This window comes from Acinonyx jubatus, chromosome A2 (assembly GCF_027475565.1).
Source record: "Acinonyx jubatus isolate Ajub_Pintada_27869175 chromosome A2, VMU_Ajub_asm_v1.0, whole genome shotgun sequence".
In the NCBI taxonomy this organism is placed as follows: domain Eukaryota; kingdom Metazoa; phylum Chordata; class Mammalia; order Carnivora; family Felidae; genus Acinonyx; species Acinonyx jubatus.
This window is the reverse complement of record NC_069383.1, coordinates 149,289,003-149,312,913: the sequence shown is the minus strand read 5'-3', so window position 1 is coordinate 149,312,913 and position 23,911 is coordinate 149,289,003. Positions and strand designations below refer to the sequence as shown.

At 47.3% G+C, this 23,911-nt stretch overlaps 1 protein-coding gene across 15 annotated transcripts in view; it reads right to left on the bottom strand.

The window, feature by feature from the left end:
* Positions 1–23,911, bottom strand: part of KIF9 (kinesin family member 9) — a 56,760-nt gene that overhangs the window by 22,334 nt on the left and 10,515 nt on the right. For 13 of the 15 annotated variants that reach the window (XM_027038564.2, XM_027038569.2, XM_053219520.1 and 10 more), the window contains 11 exons: positions 22,852–23,076; positions 16,329–16,412; positions 16,109–16,201; positions 15,190–15,337; positions 14,057–14,121; positions 11,402–11,479; positions 4,019–4,087; positions 3,169–3,273; positions 1,953–2,008; positions 857–947; positions 267–400 (listed from right to left, as the gene is read on the bottom strand). In XM_027038564.2, coding sequence (XP_026894365.1) covers positions 267–400; positions 857–947; positions 1,953–2,008; positions 3,169–3,273; positions 4,019–4,087; positions 11,402–11,479; positions 14,057–14,121; positions 15,190–15,337; positions 16,109–16,201; positions 16,329–16,412; positions 22,852–23,076 — 1,148 coding nt within the window. The remainder of the gene's footprint in view (positions 1–266; positions 401–856; positions 948–1,952; positions 2,009–3,168; positions 3,274–4,018; positions 4,088–11,401; positions 11,480–14,056; positions 14,122–15,189; positions 15,338–16,108; positions 16,202–16,328; positions 16,413–22,851; positions 23,077–23,911) is intronic. The other 2 variants (XM_027038568.2, XM_015085455.3) reach the window with 2 other exon arrangements.

The following is a 23,911-nucleotide window of genomic DNA, read 5'->3' as shown; positions in this document are numbered from 1 at the left end:
TCATCAGTGGTGTGGCCTTGGACCACACCCCTGGGCCTTGGTTTCCACATCAGTAAAATGGAGACATTAATGCCCACCTCATGGGGTCACTGTGTGGACAAGAGGTAACCAGCCCAACCTGAGTCCCGCGGATACTGCTAGTACTGGCAGTAATGGGAGCAACTGTGACCAGCCAGTAGCTAAGACACTAGCTTAGCTACTCTCTTCTTTCACCAGCCAAGGAGGGCCAGGTGTTGAGCAGGTAGAGCAGCAGGAAGGTTACTCACCTGAGCTGCTCTTTGAATGTCTTCTTGGACTTGGATTTCTTCCCAGGTTTGGCAGAGAAAGGGGTGACCCCGAGTCCGAAGCCTTGTCCATCAGGCTCACCTACTAGGTGGCCATCAACGTCCACAAGCCCTGCCTGGAAGAGGCCAGCCACAGGGCAAGGAGTTAGTTGAAGGGTTCTGGCCTGTGGGGGACCCAAGTGCATGCGTGCTCTGGTGGGCACGTTGACCCCACACACCAAGATAGCTGTCGCCAGTGCCGCTGACTTCAAGCTGCCCCCAACAGCACTATCTCTGGCCATTCTACCAAATGTCCACTTTCCACATCAACACCACGCCATACCGAGAATCTTGAGTCCTGTTGCCAACGTGACTCCAGGAACTGGTCTTGTCTGTGGTCATGTCTCTAATTTTGGAGACCATTTTGAATTCCTGTATGGCAGACTCTTGCATGGGTCACACTCATCCTGGTGTTACCTTTACCTGTTGCAACCCTAGATCTGCTTTAATGTGGAACACTTGCTGCTTCTGAAAAGGTCTGGGGATGGAAACATCTGACATGAATGCTGTCAACAAGAAGCAACCATGCATACCTTCTGGACCGCAGAAATGGCTGCAAAGTCATTCTTATCTATGAGGGTATACTTCCTGCGCAAAGCAGATTCCACTTCCTGTTCCTGTTGGCTTGAGAGAGAGAATGAGAGAACACCTGACACCTGGGGCCATGCTGAACCCTCTGGAGCAAGAACCAAGTACTGGAGGTAGAACTCGTGTGGGTGTGGCCCCCCTCTGATGCAACCACACCCTCCTCATGAACCAGACCAGACAAAACAAGTTCATGCCACATCCCGATTTCTCAGTGCACACATCTATTGTCCAGCCTCCCAAATTTGTAATGGCCACCCTTGCTTGCCAGGCACTTCTGCTCCAAGATAACTTTAACAAGGACTGTAAGCCTGCCTCAGGACCATGCTTTCCTAGGTGCTATCTTTAAAGGCCCTTTGGGGGGTGCCTGGGTGGCTCACTTGATTAAGTGTCCGACTTCAGCTCAGGTCATGATCTCATGGTCCGTGAGTTCAAGCCTCACATCGAGCTCTGTGTGACAGCTCAGAGTCTGGAGCCTGTTTCAGATTCTGTGTCTCTGTCTCTTGCTGCCCCTCCACCACTCAAGCTCCCTCTCTCTCTCTCTCAAAAATAAATAAACATTTAAAAATTATTTAAAAAGGGCCCTTTGGAATTGCGTGACCCACTTCTGTGATCCACCCAGCATAAGCCACTCAGTTTACAGGTATGCCTGCACCCATATAAACCACAAATGCCTCTTGAGGTGGGGGTGGGGAGCAGGGAGCATTCACGATGCCCTGCTCTGGCCATGCTCAGGGCACTCAGGGCCGGCACTCCTTAAGGACCTCCTGTTGAGTTAATGAACTCAAGAAACATCTACCAGGGACTACCAGGGACTCCTCTCTCTGTTGTCCTTAAATGGATGTCTGTCCTCCCCGCTTCCCCCAGGGGAAGGGAAGGGCTGGAGGATTTGAGAGCTCAGGGGCCTGGGCACACCCCAAGAACTCTGATCTGGCTCTTCACCCACGAGAGACAAGGCAGTGCATGTAGAGGCCATGCCCTGACCACGGGAAATGAAAATGGCAGCCTGATGTAGGAATCCAGTGGGTGGGGAGGGTCCCTTACCTCAGAACCACCCGGAACTGGTTGAACACCTCCTGGATCTGTCTGAGGTTGATTATCTGGAGGGAAGAGAGCAAGGCAGAGGTTAGGCCTCTGGCAGCACAGCACAGGGTATGTCTCTGTTCATAGAGAAACCAGGACTCCTTGACTAACCCTTTGATCCTCTGTCTTGAGAATGGCATATCTGTTCTCCTCAAGAACAAAGAAACAATTGGTTAATAGTTTTCAAGCTAAGTATTTATTGAGGCTATAAAAATGACCTTTTCTAAGGGAAGATCTCTGTAAAATTAGAATGTCTCTGGTACTTGAAAATACTAAGAAAAAACATTTTAATAAAATGTATTGTCCTCAGCTCTCTCCTGTTGCTGAAAGGTTCTGTTATAAACTTTTGTGTGGTTACAGACACATATACATCTATGGCTGGGGGAAGGCTCTTGGCTTCCCTCTCGGCCCTAGGGACCACAAGCATTACCCCTGAGGGTCAGTCTAGGACTAGCACTGTTACAATGCCAGAAGGGCCTGCCCCTCCATCGTCTGAGGCCTGCCAGTTGTAGCTGCCACAGTGACAGGCTAGGGATGGGGAGGCGTCTGTCACGTAGCTCCCTGATGAAGGGTTTGCTGGCCTGCACTGTGAAAAAAGAATGCAACCTTCCTCCTGAGGGCCCTTCCCCATGTGGCTGCCATCTCTTCTTCCTTGGCCTACTCCAACTCGGGCCCTGGGTGTCTGCCTTGTAAACCAGCATGACCATCATCCTTGAATGGCCTCACCCCACCTGGCACAGCCAAGCACCTGAGCTCCTACAGCTCAGTTAATTCCAGCTTGCTTTCCCTCCTCACTGTACAAGTGTGGCCACCAAAGTCCACGAGGTTAAGCATTTTGCTGACATCACTCAGCAAGGAGGCAGCTGAGCTGGGACGTGATTCAGGGCAGCCTGGCTCCAGGGCCTGCACTTGTGATGGACCACCCCCTGTGTGGTCAGGGACGGTCAAGGCTTCTGGCCACTCTGTGGGGCACACCCATCCTTGTAACCCTAAACATGGATGCTGAGGCTTCAGTGGGCTGCAGGGGCCGAGGCCAGGGGTCCAGCACCACCCACCCGACACCCACTGCACCCACTCAGTGTAAGGTTCTAAGGCCAGCACAGCACAAGTGGGGGTATGCCCAGGATAGGGAGACCCAGGACACTGGGCATGGTGGTCCCAAGGAGATGCTCCTTACATCAATCTCGTCCAGTGTCCCCTCCAGGTACCTCCGCACCTGGGAGTTGATCTCAGCAATCTGGATTTCATCCATGGGATCGTAGTTCACAAGGGTGCGGTTAGCCTTGGAGGAGGATGAAGAACATGTCAACGAGCTCCAAATACCTGAGCCCGACGGGGGCAGAAGGGGTCATTCTGAGAATCAAGGTGGAGAGGTTTGGGCACAGGTCCTGGCCACCTAAGCCAGCTCCATTCCCTTCACCATCAGGTCCTGGCCAGGTGCTCGGGTCACAGAGGGACAACTGGGTCTTGGAGGGAAGGAAAGCCACCTGTCATGAGCTTGCCACTCCAAGCAAAGGGCTCTGCTGGCTGAGTCTCAGGAGACTCTAGGATGACAGCCATGGGCAGGAGGTGGCTGCCTCTGCCTTGAGACACCTCCCCCCCCACCCATGAGCAGGCCCAGGCAAGCCACCAGAGGTCTCCTGTCCCCACCCTCTGCCCTCAGGGCTCTATGCTGCTGCCCCTCCCCCGCTGCCCAGTATGCCCCACCTCCTCTGACCTTGACCATCATGCTATCTATCCCTGCCCTACCTGCCTGGCACCTGGCCCCCTGCCCCTCATCTTCCTGCCAACTGTCTGCCTCTGCTCCCTGATATCTGACACCCCTGCCCACATCCTCCTGCTCTTCCAATTTCCCTGCCCACCAGGCATCCCTGGCTCCTTAGCCCCTCTGACCCCAAAGTCTCCCTGCCTACTTGGCCCTCCTGGGGCCTGTCCACCCAGTCCCTCTGCCCAGCTGGTACTGTGACCGCAGTCCCTCCAGCACTCCGGCCAGCCCCTCACCCAGCCACCTGCCTCCAGCCCCTTACCAGGCTGTCGTGGATGGCCAGCTCCTGCTTGAGCAGTGCCAGCTCCTTCTCCAGGTTCTTGACCATTCGCTGCCAGGGAAACACAGTTTGGGACGGGGCAGGGAGGACAGTCAGAGAGGCCACTCTGCCTCTTCCACATCAAGCCCACAGTTCCCCAACCTGTGGCCGGACATCCTGGCCCCTCCTGGTAATCCATGGAGTGTGATCTCAGCATCTGGACAATTCCTTCCCCGCCAGTGACTCCTTCCCAACTGGGGTGAGTTTAGGGCCTTCGGGGGCCTCACAAGTCCTCTGGCCTCTGCTTCTTTCAGCAGACAGAGGAGATTTAACAGAGTGAGCACAGGCACCCACAGGGCAACCTCACACCTCAACTTCCAGGAACTTCGGGTTATTTCCAGTCTACCGGGGTGAAGGCCTTCTCATTGCAGCCCGCTGCCTCCAGGAGGCTCTCCACGCAGTCGTACCTTTTACCCTCATCCTTCCCAACCACTGCACAAAAACATGTCACATTCCCTGCTGATAATCATGTATGTCACCTCCAAAGTTTTGCTGTTACAAACAAGGCTGCACCACATTTTTGTACTTACATCCTTGTGTCTTTATAGGTTTCTGTAGGATAACACAGGCTCTTTGTGATCTGCCCCCATTAACTCTTCCCTACCGTTCTCCTCCAAGCTCATTCCACTCCTACCAAATTGGCACACTCCTGCCTCTGCACTGCCTGTCCCCTCTGCCCAGGACACTCTTCCCCCAGGTGTTGCCCTGGCACACCCCCACACCTCCTTCAAGTCTTTGTTCAAAAGCTTCTAAATTAGGCACATTTCAATCACTCGATGTAAAACGTCAGTTTTACACACTCCCCACCCCCACACCACTCTTTTCTCAAATCTTGCTCTAATTTTTTTTATAGCACCTATCACCAACACACCCTAGAGCAGTGCTGTTTGACAGTACTTCCTGTAATGATGGAAATGTTCTATATCTGGGCCCTGAGTTACATGTAGCTACTGAACCCTGGAAATGTCATTAGGGTGACCAAGGAAGTGAACTTTTAATTTTATGTAACTAATTTAAATAACCCCAAGCGAGTAGCAGCTACTATACTGGATGGTGGAGCTCTAGAACTTACCTATTTCTTTTTTTTTTTTAATATTTTTACTTTTTACTTTTTATTTATTTATTTATTTATTTATTTATTTATTTTATTTATTTGTTTTTTAACGTTTATTTATTTTTGAGACAGAGAGAGACAGAGCATGAACAGGGGAGGGGCAGAGAGAGAGGGAAACACAGAATCTGAAACGGGCTCCAGGCTCTGAGCTGGCAGCACAGAGCCTGACGCGGGGCTCGAATTCATGGACCGTGAGATCGTGACCTGAGCTGAAGTTGGACATTTAACCGACTGAGCCACCCAGGCGTCCCTTTTTTAACTTGTTTTTAAATTTATTTATTTATTTTGAGAGAGAGAGAGAGCAGGGGGAGAGAGAGAGGAAGAGAGAGAATCCGAAGCAGGCTCCACGCTGTCAGTGCAGAGCGCAATGTGGGGCTCCAACTCACAAACCATGAGATCATAATCTGAGCTGAAATCGAGAGTCAGATGCTCAACCAACTGAGCCACCCAGGCACCCCTTTAAACATTTTTTAAAGAAAAATTGTAGGCACGCATACCTCATTTCATTGTTCTTTGCTTTACTGAGCTTCTCAGATACTGTTTTTTATAGATTGAAGATTTGTGGCAACCCTGAATCAGGCAAGTCTATCGGCACTATTTTTCCACAACATTTGCTCACTTCCTGTCTCTGTGTTACATTTGGTAACTTCTGCAGTATTTCAAATTTTTCATTATTATTTTATTTGTTATATTATCTGTGATCAGGGATTATGAGTCACTGAAAGCTCAGACTTGGGGTGAAGTAGGCTCCATGCCCAGCATGGAGCCCGACACAGGGCTTGAATTCATGACCCTGAGATCAAGACCTCAGCTGAGATCAAGAGTCAGACACTGAACTGACTGAGCCACCCAGGTGTCCCAGCAATAAAGTATTTTTAAATTCAGGTAGGTGCATTGTTTTTTTAGACATAATGCTATTGCACACTTAACAGACTACAGTACAGGGGTGCCTGGGTAGCTCAATCAGTTAAGCATCCAACACTTGATTTCAACTCAGGTCATAATATCACAGTTTGTGAGATTGAGCCCTGCATCAGACTCCATGCTGACAGTTCCAGAGGCTGCATGGGATTCTCTCTCCCCGTCTCTCTTTGCCCCGCCCCAGACTACTGGATAGCATAAAAGTAACTTTTACAGGCACTGGGAAACCACAAAACTCATTTGACTTGCTTTATTGTGATATTCACTATATTATAGTGGTCTAGAACTGAACCCACAATATCTCTGGAGGTATGCCTGAATATTTGAGGTGTACAACATGATATACACATACATAGTAAAATGATTACTATAGTCAAGTTAGCTAACATAACTATCTCCTCACCTAGGGACAATTTTTTGTGTGTGGTTAAGAGCATCTGACATCTACTTTCCCAGCAAAGCTCAGATGATGGTTAGCATTTTTGAGCAATAAAGCATTTTTTAAATACAGTATACAATACGGTATTATTTTTTGAAAAATGTTTGATGTTTATTTTTGAGAGAGAGAGACAAAGCACGAGCAAGGGAGGGGCAGAGAGAGGGGGAGATACAGAATCCGAAGCAGGCTCCAGGCTCTGAGCTGTCAGCACAGAGCTCAATGTGGGGCTTGAATTCACAGAGTGCAAGATCATGACCTGAGCTGAAGTCGGACGCTCAACCGACTGAGCCACCCAGGTACCCCTACAATATGGTATTATTAACTATGGTCACCATGCTGTACTGAACTGGGGATAAGATCCCCAGAACTTATCCATCCTATAAATGAAAATTTGTGTACTTTGACCATTTCCCCTTTCCTCAGCCCCTACTCCCACTCTTGGTAACCACCACTCTACTCCCTGTTTCTGTGAATTTGACTTTTTAGGTTCCACATGTAAGTGAGATCTTGCAGTATTTTTCCTTCTGTATCTGGTTTATTTCACTTGGAATAATGTCTTCTAAGTTCATCAATGTTGTTGCAAATGGAAGGATCTAGATTCACTTCTTTTATTTTTTTTTAAGTTTATTTATTTAAGTAATCTCTACACCGAATCTGGGGCTCAAACTCACAAATCCGAGAGTAAGAATTACATGCTCTCTCTGGGGCTCCTGGGTGGCTTAGTCAGTTGAACGTCCGACTTCAGCTTAGGTCATGATCTCAAAGTTGGTGAGTTCGGGCCCCGCATCGGGCTCTGTGCTGACAGCTCAGAGCCTGGAGCCTGCTTCCAATTCTGTGTCTCCCTCTCTCTCTGCCCCTCCCCCACACACGCTCTGCCTCTCTCTGCCTCTCAGAAATAAAGAAAACTAATAAAAAAAAATTTTTTTTAATAGAATTATATGCTCTCCCGACTAAGCCAGCCAGGCTCATTTATTTCTTATATTTATCGTATCTCTCTCTCCCACCCCCAGTAGTCAGCGCTTTGAGGACACAGATTTGTGTTTTTTGTATATTAACACACTCCAGGTGCTTCAAAAAGTGCCTGGCACATGGTAAGTGCTCTATAGATTTTAGGTGAATGGATAAATGACATATTTCTAGAAACAGAATTGCTGAGTCATTTTACATTTGATGGATACTGTCCTGTTGTCTTTCAAATGAGAGGCACAAGGGATTTTATGCTGAGAACCTTCTCTGTGAACAACAGGGCGTTCTTCAGTTGTCAAAAAATGGCCACTGGAGGGAGCCCCTGACAACTGGATCCTGGTACTGGTGACCAGGGCTGTGATCAGTCTGCAGCGAGAGGTGACAGAACCCTGGCATTCTGGTGTCTTTGTGGCAATTCAGGGCACAAAGCCTAAGACTCAAAGCACATGACCAGGGTCCAAATCCCGGCTCTGCCCCTCTGGGAAGCCCCAAGAGGTTCTCCTTCAGGTAGACTTCCTATGAGGTCAACGGGAGAGGCTTGGTGGCCAAGCCCCTCCCCTCAGCTGAGAGATCTCAGTTCTAAAAAATACATCATGCCGCCGCTAGGGAAAGTCGGGCTGTTGAGGGCCTCCAGCTGGATGACTGTCCAGTGTGGCATGGGGAGCCAGGCTTAGATCTCTGGGCCAATCAGGTGATGTGAGGAAATGGGTCATTGGCTCCCCCTGTAACCAGCCTCCATGTCACATCCTGAGACCATAGGTGCTTCTCCTCATGCCTGGCAGACTCACCCTCCTGTACCGAATGGAAAGAAGCTGCTTGGAAACACAGGGCTGGAGCACCAGACCCCACAGAACAGGGCCTGGCAGCACCTCCTGGCTGACCAACTCCTTTTTTTTTTTTGTATCTCAGATGGAACACGAACCTGACCAATGCCTTTAAAGATCAGGGACATTTTCTGGATGGAACTAATGCCTTGGAAACAGCACAGACTCAAGTAAGTTCCCTGACGGTCAGGGGTTTTCATCATAAACATAATGAGGATAATTCAGCGCCTTCTGTTTAAGTAGCACACCAGGCTAGGAGCACCTCTCCACTTGGGAAACTTCCCTGGTTGACCCCACTGCAGCCTGAAGGTATGATCTTCTCTCAGCAGAGCAGAATATCAAGTGTTTGTCTGCTGCCTGTTTACACCCAAGGCTCACAACCTTTACACCACCTCACAGAATCACAGACTGACAGAGTACGAGGGTCACCTGGAGGTCATCAGTCCAGCCTCCTAGTCCATAGGTGAAAACTCTGAGGCAATTCCACAGAAGCTACCCCATGGTCCAGAAAACAGGCATCTATACTGAAGAGGGCGCTAGAAATAACACAGGCAGACTGGCTGTGGTCTATGGAAGTCGGCAGCCCAGGTAATTTTCCATGCCTCTCTCAAGAACTCATGCTTATAAATGCTTATCATTTTTTAAGTTTACTTATCTTGAGAGAGAGAGAGAGAAAGAGAGCATGAGGGACAGAGAGAAAGGGAGAGAGAGAAAATCCCAAGCAGGTTCTGCCCTATCAGTGCAGAGCCCGATAAGCTCTTTTTTAATTAAAAAAAATTTTTTTAATGTTTTTATTTATTTTTGAGACAGAGAGAGACAGAGCATGAGCAGGGGAAGTACAGAGAGAGAGGGAGGCATAGAATCCGAAGCAGGCTCCAGGCTCTGAGCTGTCAGCACAGAGCCTGACGCGGGGCTCGAACTCACAGACTGCGAGATCATGGCCTGAGCTGAAGTCGAACACTTAACCAACTGAGCCACCCAGGCGCCCCTTAAATTTTTTTAATTAAAAAAAATGTTCATTTTTTAAGTAGGCTTTGCACCCAGCATGGAGCCCATTGCAGGGTTTGAACTCACAGCCCTTGAGATCAAGACCTGAGCTTAGATCAAGAGTCAGACACTTAACCGACTGAGGCACCCATGTGCCCCCCCCCCTTTTTAAAGAAGTAAAACACTGCAGACAAATATGCAGCCCCTATGTGCCTCTCTCCAAGTCCACCGCCCCCCCCCCCCGACATCCCAGAGGGAACCCCCAGCCTCAGGTTGGTCTTTTTGCCCCTGTGTTTTGTTGTTGTTGCTTTTTTTTAATGCACACACATGTATCGATGAACGATATTCAGCTATGCTTCACATGTGTTTAGACAGATGCTACCATTTGGCCCGCTTCAATCCGCTTGAGATTATCCAGCTGGCAGCTCGAGCCCTGGCTCTCTCCCTCCCTGACTCACTCAGCTCCTCTCTGGTGAAGGGCTGGCGGTCCCGTGCCCAGCTGCTCACTAGTACAATGAGCAGCACAGGCACCGTTCTGCCTCGAGGCTCTTCACATACATATGTGGGGAATGCCTCCAGACTGTCCACCGGGAAAGGGAGCACTGCTGACCCATACAGCGAGCAGCGCGCTAGCTAACATTTACTGAGCATTCACTCCACGACAGCACTGTGGGAAGAGGTTTCTCCCCATTGTATGATTCTCCACAGCCTCTCTTAGAGAGTGGATTCTGCCACTCCCCCAATTTACTATTGAAGAAATGGTGGCTTACTAAGAATAAGTATCCTGCTGAGGCTGTACAGCTGATGGAAGGAAAGAGCAGGTTGCTGAACCCCCAATGTGGGGGCCATGGCTCTTAACTACTGTGCCAGTGGTTCTTGAGTGTGGCCCCAGAAGAGCAGCAGCAGCAGCAGCATCTGGAAACTTATTAGAAACGTGAATCCTTAGGCCTCACCCTTTGGCCAATGGAATCAGGAACTCTGAATAGGTTCAGTGACCTGCGGTTCCAGAAGCCTGCCTGGAGGGGCTCCTGGGTGGCTCAGGCGATTAAGCGACAGGCTCCAGGTTTCTGCTCAGGTCATGATCTCACAGTTCCTGAGATGAAGCCCTGTGTGGGGCTCTGCTCTGATGGTGTGGAGCCTGCTTGGGATTCTTTCTCACCTCTCTCTCTGCCTGTCGCCCTCTCACATTCTCTCTCTCAAAACAAACATACAAACAAACAAACATTAAAAAAAAAAAAAAAGAAGCCGGCCTGGGGTTCTGCTACCAGGGTCTGAGAGCCACTGCTCTAACCCACCCCCCTCCTCAACCTCCAAACCATGGTTTAGTTACACAGAGCCACGGGGACCACTATTTTCCTTTAGGATTTGGAATCTGGAAGGTTTAACTACTTTGTCATGAGCTCAGGGCAGGTACACGCTCCTGTCTCTGGTAACCATGATTCCACAAGCATCCTGAAGGAAAATGAGGTAAATGAGTTTTTACTTTACAAGAAGTTGCCAGGATGCTCTCGAAAGCAATTTAATAGATTATGCTCTGGCCAGGAACAGACAAAGGCTCTTGTTTCTGCACATTCTCGCCACCACTCTGCATTGTGGAAACGTGCTAATTTTTGCTAGTCTGAGGGTGGACTTCCACTAAGGTTTCAACCTACACCTCCCTGGTGGTGGTGCTGAGCGCTCCTTCTGATCGGTCAGCTGTGCTTGCTGAGAGGGATCACACAGGTCGGCAGCAAAGAGGTTCCGTAGCGTTATAACCAGAGGAGTCTGAGAGATGGTCCACACTGACTGAACTCTGAAACAGCTCTAAGGAACTCTCATATAGAAGCCCAGGGTAGTCAGAGGCCCTGAAGCCTCACACATGAACTGGGTGGGGACCTGACCTGGTCCTTTCACCTGTGCGGTGGCCCCCAAGTGGGGGGGTCTCCAGGGGCTCTGAAGACTGTGGCCTGTCCCAGAGTGGAAAGGGACTGACCCGGGATCGCATTGAGGCAGGAAGGGAAGCCAGGCTTGTGTGACCCAGGCAACAAACCCACACACCTCCACGGTGAGACATCTGCCCACAAACCCCTTACTACCTCAGCATCATACTTTTCGTTGATGGCAGGCTCAGTGGTGACCAGCTTCATCCTGCTGGCAAACCGCAGTGAAGACAGCTGAAAAACAGATCAGACAGCCCTCTATGTCTTTGGCCAATTGCTTATGAATAGAGATATTTTCAAAACAGGCCAAAGGAGTCCACTAGGAAAGACGAACTTCTGCATATAAGTCTACTCCAATGTGAAGTGTGGGGTCTCCTTGGGGGTTCCACCCGAGTCCCTCTGGAGGGGCAGCCAGGCAGGGGTAATTATGGCCGCAGGCCCAGGAGGCAGCCACGTAAGTAGGCACTTGAGAAACAGCCCCGGCACTGTGCCCCACTGCACCAATGTTACACGACAGGTGGAGGGCTGTCCCTTGGCAACGAGGAACTGCCAGTGGTAGCACGGGGCGGGCCCTGAGATCCCAGCCTCACACGATGGCAGGCTGTCGCAGGGCCCCGAAACAGGGGGGCGGGCCTGGGGGAGGGCCACCCAGAAGTGGCCCAGAAGAAGGCCCGAAAGTGCTCTTCAGTCCACCCTGGTGATTAAGAACCCTACCGCTGATCCACCACGCGACCTCAGACAGGTTTTGTAGCTTCTCTGTAAAGTCAGGGAGACTTCATGAAGAGGTGGATGGTGTGCTCTGGATGGAGCTGGCAGGAGGCCCTCCGGAGGAGGCCCCTGTCACTAGTCGGAGCTGCTTCTGTGTGGGGTGGATTCGGACTCTCCTGCTCCAAACAGCAGCGAGTGTGGCCACGACCCCCTCGCTGTGTTTACTGCCACACATACGTGCAGCGGCCCTGAATAAAGCAATGTGATCCACGACAGGAACACTGTCAAGGTTTTAAAGCATTTGGAGAAGAGACTCCTTAGCTTCCACACCCCAATATACCTTCGTCCCAACCCCCTGAGGCCCCTCCAGCAGCTCCTCTGGGCTCCGTGGGCACCGTCCTGGATCACAGGACGGGATGGCGGGGTACCAGCAGAATGGCTTTCTATGCGGTGACCATCTCAGGGGTGGGAATGAGAGAGAGGGGCCTTCCACCGTCTTGGAGGGCATTGCTCAACAAGGCAGTCAGGAGGCCCAATTTTCATATGGCTCCTCTCGGGGTTCACTCGTGCTTTGTTATACTATGCGGTTCCTGAAGCCTTCCCCCGCTGGGGATGCTGCCTGCACGTCAGTGGGAGCTCCCTCCCCAGCCTCCCAAGCCCCAGGGTGCTCTCTCTGGAAGCTGGGATGGTCCCTGATGCAAGAAACTAGGAGGCCCTGCAGGAGCATCTTGCCCTGCAGCGTGCCTGGAAAGGACCTGTTTCACCTAAGTGGATTCGCCAGATGACTGAGGCTTGCCTTAAACATCCACACCTGACAAAACGCTTTCCAAATCTGTCTTATTTATGCTGAGTGGCCCTTCAGAGGAAGAAGGGAAGCCTCAGCTGGAATGCCCAGTTGTGTGAGCTCACCTGTGTCACTGCCTCAGCCATTAGAGCCCATATTCCTGCCTCTGGGTCTCCTAAGCTTGTCCCCTCCCAGGTCCCCTGGGTCCTGCTGCTGGGTTCATCTTCCTGAGTCACAACTCTGGCCACAGCCCTCCCTGCTCAAACCCCATGACACCCCAGCAACCAACAGAACAGCCAAGGCGGCACCCTGGCCGCCAGGACCCGAGCAGCCTCTGGAGTCTTTTCTCCCCCTTCTCCTTCCTGAACACCACCCCCCACTCCCCCTGCAGCAGCCAGGTGTTCCCGGCATGGGCCATACCATCAGGCCCACAGTTGCCTCTGCCAGAAGCATCTCTGCTTTCTTTTTATTTTATTTGTTTTGTTTTTAAATGTTTACTTATTGTGAGAGAGAGCGCGCACATATGCGTAAGGGGCAGAGAGGGAGAGAAAGAATCCCAAGCAGGCTCTGTGCTGTCAGCACAGAGCCCGATGTGGGACTTGAACCCACAAGCCATGAGAGCCTAATCCTGAACCAAAACCAAGAGCCAGCCACGTAACGAATTGAGCCACCCAGGCAACCCGCCTCTCTGCTTTCTGTACCACCAACCCTTTAAACCCAGCCAGCTCGGTGCCCACCTTCCTCACCCCACTTTCAGGAAAAGTACCTTTTCCTCTGAAGGATCCTTTCGTCCAGACCTCTCACATTACTCAGGGCCATGGCAAGGAACTCTGAGGTGTGAGGCCACATATAAGTCACCTCTACCGAGCTGCTCTTCCCCCCCCCCCCCACACACACAGTATGTGCTCAATGCCCATCAGTTTGCACCAGCCTCATAACCACAGCCTGGAACCCTGTGGTGCTTCTAAGATTTTTCAGTGTGTAATTATGAAGAACAAGAAATCAGCTGCCCTAGATCCCAATTCACAGGAGCAGCACCGTGGGAAGCATGGTCCTTGCCCCCACAAAACCCTCTTCACATAGACTCCCACGCTGCACCTGCTCCCTGCCTTGCCTCTTCCTCAACACAGCCTCTGCCCCTTGGTACTTGGTATTTGGATCCCGCAACAATTTTGGTTGATTCGGTCCCCGGATCTCTTCCCTCTTGACAATATCTATGGCCCAGTACGCCAGCTTAGCCATCCCGGAGCCAGCCTTACCCAGCCCTGGAACCCACGAGAAGGGATTCCAACCAGGCCGCCTCGGCTATCTTTACGTACCGTCTCTTCTAACTGGGCGGCTTCTCCATAGATGTTTGTCAAGAGAACCATATTGCAATTTCCCCCTGCAGAAAGCAGGACACAGAAGGGCCATGAACCATGTGGGTATTCTGCCAAGAGATTCTTTTAAGGCTGGTGGGGGTCTGCTATGGGTTGAGAGTTTGTGTCCTGACAAAATTCCTATGTTGAAGTCCTATCCCCAAGTGTGATGGTATCTGGAGATGGGGCCTGGGGGAGGTGATCAGGTTTAGAGGAGGTCCTGAGTGGGGAGCCGCCATAATGGGATTAGTGCCCTTATATGAGAGAAAGAGAAAGACCAGAACTCTGTCTCTCTTTCTGGTCCCTTTCTCTTTTCTTTCTTGCTCTTTGCCGTGTGAAGGCACAGAAAGAAAGCAGCTGTGTATGAGCCAAAAAGAGCCCTCACCAGGAACCATCCATGCTGAACCTCGATCTGGGACTTCCAGGCTCCAGAGCTGTGAGGAATAAATGTCTATTGTTCAAGCACTCCAGGCTGTGGCGTTTTGTTACAGCCACCTGAGCTGACTCAGACAGAGTCAGGAGGGACATGCCCAAGCATGTGTGAGACTGGAGGAGGGCAGAGAAGGGGAGAGGCCACTGGATGTACCTAAAAGAGGAGCCGGGGGAACAGGAGAGGAGAGATGGCATGGGGCAGGGGAGAGGGCTGTGGGCCAGGGCTTTGCTACTGGTGGCTCTCAACTAGTAATCAGACACCCAAGACCGTGCCATCAGGCGACACAAATATGACAAACACAACCCCCGTTTGTCTGTCAGGGAGGCTGTGGGGGAAGAGAAGGAGGCATGACAGAGACCCTCCACCTGGTCACCTTGAAGGCCGTGAAGGATTCTGCCAGGTTAGGGATGAGCGGAAGTGAGAAGGTAGTCCCAACAGAGGCCAAAGTTTAAGCAAAGCTTCTGAGGGAGCAGCACTGCATGCTGTGGGTGAAAGAGGGGACCATGCATGACTGCCTTTTCAGCTGTGTCTGGGATCACAGTGAAAAGGTTGCAGGGAAGTGCCAGCTGCCGGAAGGGAGCAATTCCATTACCACCAGCAGCAGCTAGACCCGGCCTGGCCCTCCTCCCTGTGCATGGACCTCGCCCTCACCTGCCCTTACCTAATGAGTCCTTGAGGGCGTGGGTAAGCTTGCACTGCCGGAAGGGGATGTGCTCCCGCTTCTGGTCCCCGAGGGCAACGATGGCCTGCTCCAGGAATGACAGCGACTTGTTGATGTAGGTGGCTTCCTTCAGGACTCGGCCCTCAGACTACAAACCAAAGGTCAATTCCACTTCACACCAAATGGGGAGGCTGCCTCACTGGGAACACTGTGGGTGGGTGGCCAGGCCAGAGCCTCCTTTCCAGAGCCAGCTCTTTTCTCAATATCATGGGATTGTATTCCATCATGGCCTAATACTAATACTCACAGGAATGCTCATGCAAATATTCATGGGAACGCTCACGGGAATATGAATACTTCTGTGAATATTCACATGAATTCTCACGTAAGAGTCACATCGATATGAATACACACAGGAATGTTTGTGCAGACACTTGGGCAAATCATCCTGTGACTATCATACACATACAAACACTTAGCTGAATGCACATAGGAATTCTCACTGCATACTTGTGTGAATACTTATACTAATTCACGGCCAAGCCCATGAATAGCTGAGCTGAAATACTCATGGAAAGACTCATGTGGACACTCCTACTCATATGCAGAGAAATGTTACTACCAGCACCAAGCATTTTCTGCGTACTTATGGGGGGCTAGGCACCTGGCTAAGAATTTAGGGGCTGTCCTCTCATTTAATATTTACAAAAATCCTCTTAGGTAGGATGCAACTATGGTGCAGCTGTTTCCCCTCCACTAATTCCATCCCTCAAAGCTCCATGGGGTCATGCCCACATATTCCACTGCGCCCAGCTCAGGGCTAGGCGCACAAATGCCCCATGAGGGACGTCCCATGTGCATAGCCACTGTGCAGGAAACAGGGCTGTGGCTTGAGAAGGGATGTCCTGCTCCCACTTACCCCAGACTTTCCCAGCCTTTCTGAGCCTGCTAGATCCACCAAGTTAATTTTGGAAGTGATGTACTTTTCGTCTGATAAGGTCCTCGAATGAGCCTACAAAACATCCAAACAGAGGTTAGATGTCACAGGGAGAAGCTTCTAGTCTGCAGCAGGTCCAGTGGGACTGGGCTGTGCCCCCCCATCCCCCCATCACTGGGCTATTCAAGGAGCTCAGACCCACCTCCACATAGATGGTGAAAATGCAGTGCGACCTGGATGAGTTTTTATTCATTGTGTGGGAGGCTATAATCCTGTTGGTCTCTCCCTGAAGAGGAGAGGAAAAGTAGACAGCATTTTGAAGAATTAAAACAATAAAGCATTTGGGTTATTTTCAACTATTCTGACAGGTATACAAGTGATTTCATGTTACTGCAATCAGACCTTCCAGAGATACCTCATTTATACACTAGTAGAATGGGAGACCAATTGGAGTCCAGACCTAGACTTTCACCCTCTGCTAGGGATGTGTGAATTTGTAGAGCTTTCTGAAAAGCCAAGTAGCAATAAGAATGAAAAAGTCTTAAAAATATTCATGAATATTGACTAACAATTAACCTACATACCCAATGATTAGGTCTATCTGTACAATGGAATGTTATATAGCCAGGAAAATGTTGACAAATATTTTTTTAATAATAGAGAAATGCAGAATCCAAAATCATAACAAACTGACTTCAATGGCACATTAAAAGGATCATGTACCAGGGCACCTGGGTGGCTCAGTCAGTTAAATGTCTGACTCTTGATTTTAGTCATGATCTCATGGTTTGTGAGTTTGAGCCCTGCATCAGGCTGTGCGGTAACAGTGGGAAGCCTGCTTGGGATTCTCTCTCTCCCTCTCTCTGTCTGCTCCTCCCCTGCTCAATCTCTCTGTCTCTCTCTCAAAATAAATTTAAAAACATTAAAAAAAACTTTTTTGCACATTTAATCCCATCTTGGCATCTGCTTCTCAGAAGGCACAGACTAACATACTTTTAAAGGACTATTGAACAGACTGACATTGACTTCTCACTACTAATGGTGGAAACCATAACTTTGCAATGATCTCTTTAATATGGTAGAACAAAACAGGGGCGCCTGGGAGGCTCAGTTGGTTAAGCGTCTGACTTCAGCTCAGGTCATGATCTCACAGTTTTTGGGTTTGAGCCCCATGTCGGGCTTTGTGTGGACAGCCCAGAGCCTGGAGCCTGCTTCAAATTCTGTGTCTCCCTCTCTCTCTGCCCCTCCCCCACTCTCACTCTGTCTGTCTCTCAAAAATAAATAAACATTAAAAAAAAATTTTTTTTAATATGGTAGAACAAAACAAATGTGAAAATAGAATTTTATACCCAGCAAAAATATCTCTCAAGACTAAGGGTAAAATAAGGACATTTCAAAAAACAAGAAACTCTTTGTCACAAACATGCTTACTATAAAGGATATATAACAGAAGAAAGAAAACAATCTCCAGTGGAAGGTGATGGAGAAAAGAAAGGAAAAGCAATGAGGGTGGTAAATATGAGGGTAAATGTAAAAGAATGTGTACTATACAAAACATTAATAATGATGCCCCTGCAGAGTCAAAAAACAAAAACATAAAAGACAAGGTAGCAATCCTAAGGTTCTTATAGAATGCAGGAGGAAGTAAAAGGTTTTCATGAACTTTAGATTTTTAGAGGTTTTATTTTTTTATTTATTAAAATTTTTTTAAATGTTTATTTATTTTTGAGAGAGAGAGACAGAGCATGAGCTGGGAGAGACAGAGAGAGAGGGAGATACAGAATCTGAAGCAGGCTCCAGGCTCTGAGCTATCAGCACAGAGCCCAATGCAGGGCTCAAACTCACAAAGTGTTAGATCATAACCTGAGCTGAAGTCAGATATTCAACCGACTGAGTCACCCAGGCGCACCACAGAGGTTTTATTTTTAAATATATATATGTTTATTTATTAATTTTGAGAGATAGCAAGCAGGGGAAGAGCAGAGAGAGAGGGAGAGACAGAGAGAATCCCAAGCAGTCTCTGAGCTGTCGGTGCAGAACCTGACATGGGGCTCGAACTCATGAGCAGTGAGATCATACATGACCTGAGCCGAAATCAAGAGTCGGACGCTTAAATGACTAAGCCACCAGGCACCCCTATTTTTAAATATTTTAACGTAATTATAACACAATTAAAATGATAATGTTATAGTAAAATATAATAAAAATTATGATAAAATGACACTTTATTTTGATCCACAGGAGTTTTGAAGAAATGTACAGGGAGGTCCCCTGTACTCTTCACTCAGTCTCTCCCTAAGATAATATCTTGCAAAACTATAGCACAATATCAAAACCAAGAAGCTGACTTTGGATAATCCACAGAGCTTATTCACATCTCACTAGTTAGATACACTCACTTGGGTGTGTATGTATTAACTAAATGTGCCAAGTTGTTATTTCTGGGCTAAACAGAGAGAGTGAGAGAATATAAATATGAATGAACATACAACTTCTAAATTAGTAAAAGGGAAAACAAGTATAATAAAAAATATCCAATAAAAAAGGGGCAAAACATGGGTAAGGGGCATTAAGGAGGACACTTGTTGGGATGAGCACTGGGTGTTATATGTAGGGGATGAATCACTGGATTCTACTCCTGAAATCATTATTGCAGTGGATGCTAACTAACTTGGATGTAAATTTAAAAAAATTAATTAATTAAATTAAATTAAATTAGGGGCAAAACGGGTAAGAAAAATAAATGTAGAACAAATGGAACAACCAGATAGCACATAATAACATGACAGATGTAAACCCCAATATATCAGTAATTACATTAAGTGCAAATGCAATGAAATGCTTCAGTTAAAAGATAAAGACTGTCAGACTCCCAAGACTGAATTATGATGAAAAGGAAAATCTAAACAGACCAATTTATGAATCAGTAATCAAAAACCTCTCAACAAATAAAAGTCCAAGGTCAGATGACTTAACTGGAGAATTCTACATGTGGATTAAAAAAAAAATTGGGGGGGGGGGGCACCTGGGTGGCTCAGTCGGTTAAGCATCTGACTTTGGCTCAGGTCATGATCTCACCGTTCATGAGTTCGAGCCCCACATCAGGCTCTGCACTGACAGCACAGAGCCTGCTTGGGATTCTCTCTCTCCCTCTCTCTTTGCTCCTCCCCTGCTTGCTCACTCTCTCTCAAAATAAATAAATAAACTTAAAAAAAAATTTTTTTTAATGTTTTATTTATTTTTAAGAGAGAGGCAGAGTACGAGCAGGGGAGGGATAGAGGGAGGGAGACACAGAATCTGAAGCAGGTTCCAGGCTCTGAGCTGTCAGCACAGAGCCCATCGTGGGGCTCAAACCCACGAAAAGTGAGATCATGACCTGAGCTGAAGTCAGATGCCCAACTGACTGAGCCACCCAGGTGGCCCTCTACCTGTGGATTTTTAAAAGAAAATCCTCTTATGTGCTCTTTACACAAAAAGTCAAAACAAAAAATTTACATACATTCAATTAACCTAAAATCAAGAATTTTTGCTCATCAAATAACACATAAAGAGTGAAAAAAAAAGCAAGCCATGGGAAATATAACATATTCACAATACATATAACTGAAAAAGGATTAGTTTTCAGAGTATATAAAGAATTCATGCAAACAAGACAAAGAAAAAAAAGACATCTATAAAGAAGATAAAAAATATGGGAAGGGAAATCCAAATGGTCAATAAACATATGAAAAGGCCCTTCACTTCACTGGTAATTAGGGAGAAGAAAACAAAGATCACAGTGGGAAAAACCACACACCAGCCAGATTGGTCAAAATTTTAAGGTCTTAAGGTCTAACCCACTGTGGGAGTATACATTATGGGAAAGAGTTGGCATTGCCTAAGAAAGTTTAAGACACACTCAATGACCCATAACTGCAGTCCTTGGTTTTACCTAGAAAAATTCATGCTTATGTACACGAGGCAGACATACAAGAATGTTCCCAGTGGCATTGTATGAAATATCCCTCAAACTAGGAAAACCTACATGTCCATCAGAAGTAGAGTGGATAGGGGCACCGAGGTGGCTCAGTCGGCTCAGCATCTGACTCGATTTCAGCTCAGGTCATGATTCCAGGGTCGTGGGATCAAGCCCTGTGTTGGGCTCTGCATTGAGCATTGAGCCTGCTTAAGATTCTCTCTCTTTCTCCCCCTACCCCCTCCCTTGCTCATGAGCACACTCACTCTCTCTAAAAGAAAAAAAAAGAAAAAGAAAAAGAAAAAAAGAAAAGGAAAGAAAGAGTGGATAACTAACTTGTAGTATATTCACCTAACACCCAATGTAATACAGTGATGATGACAATGAAAAATATATAGCAAGAACATAGATGAATTTCACATAAAAAGTAGATAAGAGGGAAAAGTAATCAGAATTCGTCCTACGTGATTCCTTTTATATAAAAGTTTTCAAAAAAATTAAACTATGCTGTTTGAGGAAACATACATGGTATGCTAGAAGTGGTAAAGCTATAAAGAAGACCAATGAAATGATTACAAGTCAGGAGAGTGGTTACTACTAAGGGTATGAATAAATACTTATTAATGGTAAAAACTCTTCCCAAACTTGGACATTCTTTAACCTTAAGCCACCAAAGCCCCACAGCAAATACCATTAGTCATGGTGAAATGTCAGGAGCAACAATGAGAATGCTCCATTGCTGGGGGCGCCTGGGTGGCTCAGTCAGTTGAGCGTCCGACTTCGGCTCAGGTCATGATCTCACAGTTCGTGAGTTTGAGCCCTGCATCCGACTCTGCGCTGACAGCTCAGAGCCTGGAGCCTGCTTTGGATTCTGTGCCTCCCTCTTGCTCTCTGCCCCTCCCCACTCACACTCCGTCTCTGCCTCTCAAAAAATAAAGAAATGTAATAAAAAATTTTTTTAAGAATGCTCTATTGCTGCCTCCTGGGATTCTCTTTCCTCCCTGTAGATCCAAGGGCTCCAGGTTTAAATCACCCTGAGGACTCCTATGTGACCTTTTTTTTAATATGTAAATGTTTATTCATTTTTGACTGGGAGGGGAGGGGGGAAGGGCAGAGAGAGAGGGGACAGAGGATCCGAAGCGGGCTCTGCATTGACAGCAGTGAGTTTGATGTGGGGCTCCAGCTCACGACTGTGAGATCATGACCTGAGCTGAAGTTGGCTGTTCAACCACTCAACCAACTGAGCCACCCAAGCGCTCCACCTATGTGACTTTTTAAATAAACTTTTATTGACATATAATTTAATAATTTTTTAACATGTTTGTTTGTTTATTTATTTTGAGAGAGAGATACACAGAGAGAGATCAGAGGATCAGGGGAGGGGCAGAGAGAGAGGGAGACAGAGAATCCCAAGCAGGCTCTGCACAGTCAGTGTGGAACCCTATGCGGGGCTCAACCTCACAAACAGTGAGATCGTGACCTGAGTTGAAGTCAAGAGTCGGAGGCTTAATCAAGTCACACAGGTGCCTCTATTGACATATAACTTACATGGCATAAAATTCTGTTTTAAGTATACAGTTTGTGATTTTTTAAAGGAAATTTAGAGCTCTGCAACCATCACCACAATCTTGTTTTAGAAATGTTACATCACCCAAAAAGTTCCCTGGGCTCATCTGTAGCCATTTCCCACCCCCTCCTCCCAGCTAATCTACTTGTATCTCTAAAGATGTGGCTACTGGGAACATTTCAAATGAATGGAACCAAACAGGATGTGATCTTCTGTATTTCTTTTACTTAGCATTTTTTTGAGATTCATCTATGTTGTAGCATGCATATATCAGTACTCCATTTCTTTTATTGTTAAATAGTTTTTCATCATTTTATTTATCCATTCACCAGGTGATAGAATTTTGGTTATTTCCAGTCTATGACTCTTTTGAATAATTCTGCTATAATATTTGCCTACAAGCCTTTGTGTGAACATATGCTTTCATTTCTCTTAGAAAAATACCTAAGATATTTGCTAAGTTCTATGATAAAATTAATTAACTTTTTAGGATACTGCCAATATGGCCACACCATTTTATATTTCATCAGTGAGGTATAAGAGTTCCAATGTATATGACTTTAAAAAAATTTTTTTAATGTTTATTTACTTTTGAGAGAGAGAGAGAGAGAGAGACAGAACACAAGTGGGGGAGGGGCAGAAAAAGGAGACACAGAATCCAAAGCAGCTCCAGGCTGTAAGCTGTCAGCAAAGAGCCCAACGTGGGGTTCAAACCCACGAACTGTGAGTTCATGACCTGAGCCGGAGTCAGAGGCTTAACTGACTGAGCCACCCAGGTGCCCCCTATATGACTTTTAAAAGAATAACATATGCTGAGGAATTTATAGATTTATAAGAACTTTTATATACTAAGAATGTTAATTCTTTTTTTTCTATACCACAAATGCCATGTTTCACATTAACTGAAAAAGACAATTGCAACTATGTTAATTTTTGTTCCTGTATTTTTTCATTACTATCTGAACTTGCTAAATGAGCATATATTAACATTTATTCTGGTTATCAAAGTAAGTAAAAAAAAACTAAGGAGGGAGGGAGAAAAGAAAAAAAAGAACAAAGGAAGAGAGAGAAGGAAGGAGAAAGGGAGGGAGGGAGGGAGAAGGGAGGGAGGGAGAGAGGAAGGAAGGAAGGAAGGAAGGAAGGAAGGAAGGAAGGAAGGAAGGAAGGAAGGGCAGAAGGAATCCTTAGACTTGGTCATCTCACCTCAAAAAGGAGGCTGAATGCATCCTCCTCCTGACTTGTAAGATGGACTGACAAGCCCTTAATGAAGACCCCTTGAGGGTTTTCCACGATGGTCATTGGTGTGACTGATGGTCCGACATAGGGCAGAGTGGACAGGAGATCAAACAGACTCTCATTGTAAATTTCCAGGTAGGAAACACGCACAGTGATGGCATGTGTGGGGCGTTCTTCAATCATCCTAAAAACCTACATGGAATATCGGACAGTAGTCACCAAGAGCAAAACTCCAATGACCAACCAGTGTTAGGAGAGTTCTTACCTCAGCAGGAAACATCAAGAAGTACAATTAAAAAAAAAAATCTGTCCTAAAAGAATTTACAAAGTCTAGCTGGCATAATGGTCATCATCATCAACAATTACTATTAATAGTTCATTGAGTGGCACTTATTATCATCTTGTAGAGTTTTTTTTTTAAATGTTTTTATTTATTTTTGAGAGAGAGACAGAGTGTGAGCGGGGGAGGAGCAGAGAGAGGGAGATACAGAATCTGAAGAAGGCTCCAGGCTCTGAGTTGTCAGTACAGAGCCGACACGGGGCTCGAACCCACAAACCGTGAGATCATGACCTGAGCTGAAGTCGGACGTTTAACTGACTAAGCCACCCAGGTGCCCCACATCTTGTAGAATTTTGAAGACTGACTTAACAGATTGTACAGCCATGATGAATGGAAAGGACTCTGGAGTGAAGATCCCTCATTTTATGGAGTCTCGCCATATATAAGCCTCTTACACATCCATTACTTAATCCTATTCTTACAACTCCCCTGTGATTGAAGAAGGATAGGGGCAATGCCCATCTGGGGAAAGGCCCAAGCAATGAAATTATTTGTCTGTGGCCTCAGCTAGTAAGAGAAGAAGCCAAGCCAAAACTCAGCCTTCCCAACTAATAACTTCCAAATACCCTTCCTGGTACTTCTGAGCAGGTGGTGACTTTGGACTGGTCTTTTCCCCTCTCTGGACCTTAACTTTCTTAGTTGCCACATGAAGGGAGGGGTTGGGCTGGATGATCCCTGAGGCCCCCA